This window comes from Condylura cristata, unplaced genomic scaffold (assembly GCF_000260355.1).
Source record: "Condylura cristata isolate star-nosed mole 26May11 unplaced genomic scaffold, ConCri1.0 scaffold00022, whole genome shotgun sequence".
In the NCBI taxonomy this organism is placed as follows: Eukaryota; Metazoa; Chordata; class Mammalia; order Eulipotyphla; family Talpidae; genus Condylura; species Condylura cristata.
In genome coordinates this window covers 715,413-718,164 of record NW_004567123.1, presented here as the reverse complement: position 1 = coordinate 718,164, position 2,752 = coordinate 715,413, and the positions used below count along the sequence as shown (strand labels likewise).

General features: G+C 54.9%; 1 protein-coding gene across 1 annotated transcript in view; it reads left to right on the top strand.

Annotated features, from left to right (window-relative positions):
- The first annotated feature begins 809 nt into the window (after window positions 1-809).
- Window positions 810-2,752, top strand: part of CST7 (cystatin F (leukocystatin)) — an 11,868-nt gene continuing 9,925 nt past the window's right edge. Inside the window, exon 1 of the mRNA XM_004686917.2 lies at window positions 810-904. Within this exon, the coding sequence (XP_004686974.1) occupies window positions 826-904 (79 nt within the window). The 5' untranslated portion in view covers window positions 810-825. The remainder of the gene's footprint in view (window positions 905-2,752) is intronic.

The window sequence follows — 2,752 nt, the reverse complement described above, 5'->3', positions numbered from 1 at the left end:
CTCCTTTCTGGGGCAACCCCAGCCCTGGAGGGGTGAAGCCACCGGCAGCCAAGACCACATGGCTCCCTTTCCCCCAGGCCTGAGGGCTGACAGGGAGGAAGTACTCAGATGCTTGCTACAACCAATGAAGGGGAAACTGAGGTATGAAGGGGCTGTCCCTCACCTCAGGTCACCCCACTGACCTCAAACCCTGCCACCCGGCTCCAGAGCCCCCTTGCTGACCCTGTGGGAAGTGGTGAGAGGGCACTGCCAGAGTGCCAGGCAGGAACTGACCTTCCTTCTCCTTTGCCAGTTCGAGACAAAGGTGGGGAGATATCAGCCTCATCTCCAACTCCAGTGCAGAAACCACCCAGCGGAAACCTTGGGTCTATAACCAGTTTTCCTACCCAGGGTAGAAGCCCACTCACCCCAGGTTGTATACACTTTGGGGAGAACTGAATCTTGGTCAGGAAATATATATGGTTTAAAGGAGGAAACCAGTGGTTCTGCGTCTGAACATCCCTGCTAACATTTAGCGCAAGGTCTCTGTCTTGTGTTTCCAGCATGAAAAATCACAGATTTGTTCACTGCTAGTTCTCTTTCTCCTCCGCCTGCGAGTAATCACTTCTGGAAACTTTTATTTAAAGGAAGCAGTTGACTTTGTCGTGATAGATGGCGAGGTGGTCAAATGATTCAGCAAAAACCACCAGCTCCACACCCCCAGCTCAGCCCCCAAGGCGGCCCCCAAGTCGGTCCGCCCCTGGGGCGGATTGCAGGGCGGGGCTCCCCAGCACTGGGTCCCCAACCCTCTCTTACTGGCTCCTCTCTGCCCTGCACACAGTAGCCATGTGGCAGGTCTGGGTGCTGCGGGCGCTGCTTGCCTTCTGCTGCCTCGTCCTGGCCACCATGGGGACTCCTTCAGCAGGTAAGAGGAGGGTCATTTCCGCTGTACTGCCCATGCAGACGCTGCCCTTTCCTCAGGTATGGTCCTGAGGTTCTCTGAGGCAGCCAGGGCGCCTAGAACTTCCTCCTCTCAGGGTTCCAAGGTGCGTTCCTGGCTGCCAGTCCTGAGGGGACCGGGGGGGGGGGGGGGTAGGGCTGTGTGGAGACTCAGGAGGTACAGGGAACTCCCCACCTAGCAGCTTTTGAAGGGAACAAGGATGGAGGTTGGGGCTACCCCAGCTGGCGCACAACTAGGGATGCTCCTCTGTTTCCTGCACTTCAAGCTGCCTGTGTGGTGGGTGGCTCAAGAAATGTCCCCACAGGGAGGGTCAGTGGAGATGAAGCACAGGCTACTAGTGGTTAAGTGGCTTCTCTCTGCTCTGTCCTGGTACTGGATTTGAGGGATCAGATACCCTCCATTCTTACTGCCTGTCCAGCAAGGAACTGGGTGGGAGAGGCTGAATTCTGCCCTCTTCCCTCTCCCGCCAATAGGGTGTTCAGTCAAGACCAGTAATGAGGGGGTAACCCTAGAGTCTCTCAGTCCATGGAGAGGGCCACATACTGACATGTGAACCAGAATGCTGAGTAGTAATGGCTGTCTCAGCCCCGGGGCTCTTGCTGGTGAGAGCTGCGCTTGGGGGCATGTGGCCAAGGTAAGGTGCCTCCTTCCTCTCCTCAATCTTCTTCCGCTCCACAGTGAAGCCTACCACAGGCCTCTTCCCCAGGTCCTGTCCTGACCAGACACCTACTGTTTTCCTTTGTCCACCCAAGATAGACCAGCCTGGGGAAGTTGGACATTCAAGCCAAGGAAGAACACTTCTTTACAAAACCTTGGTGAAGGGTCTTCAGAAAGATTTGGGGGATCTTGGGTGAGGGACAGCCTCTCCATTCCTGTTTCCCCTACACAGGCTGTGGTGCACAAACATATGAGCTAGGCTGTAGGTATGAGCCGACCTATCTTCATTGGTTGTGGCAAGCATCTGGGGACACTCAGGCCTGGGGTAAAATGAGCTGTGTTGTCTTTGCTGCAGGGTGGCTTCACCCCTCCAGGGCTTAGGGGCTAACCAGAAGGAAGGAAGGAGACCTAAGCTTTAATGGGCATGTGCTGTCCAGGCCGGCTAAACTGCTCTGACCTCAATGCAGAGTCCTGGCAGCTTCTCTAGAAATTGCCACATTGGTTTCCTCAGCCCGTTTGTCTTCGGTTGAAAATGAAAAGCCCCAGTTTCTCAACCTGATGTCATCATATCTGGGAGGCTCCATGTGCTACAGAGTCACACTGCCACCCACCCCATCAGCCAAGCTTGCTGTGGCCCACCGCCTCATGGGGCTGCCTTGGCAGGGCCTCTGGAGGACACAGACCATTACTCTCCCACCTGCGAGCTCACACAGGTCCTCATCTACCAGGGTGGGGGTGCTCTGACGCACCCAGCAAACACTCACAGCAAGGGTGGGAGTGTTCACACCACCCCTACTTCCTGGAGGCCCCTGGGCCCAGGGGCCTACTGATCTACCCTCTGCTTTTTGAGATTTCTTTTTCTCTAATGGGAGACACACATCTGCCCTCTGAGACTCCTGCTGTAACCATGTTGTAAATTTGATACATGTGTTCATGGTCACAGTAATTCACACCACGCACCAACAAGAGCTTCTTGTGCATTATCACATATATTCAAACCACCATCCTGTGAGGTCAGTGCCATCATCAGTCCCAATTATACATGAGGCTCAGAGAGATTAGGCAGCTTGCCCAAGGCTGTATAGCCAGTAAGAGGCAGGGTTAGGACTTAGCCTCTGGGTATGTCCCAGTAGAGTAAAGCAGGAAGGACCCACC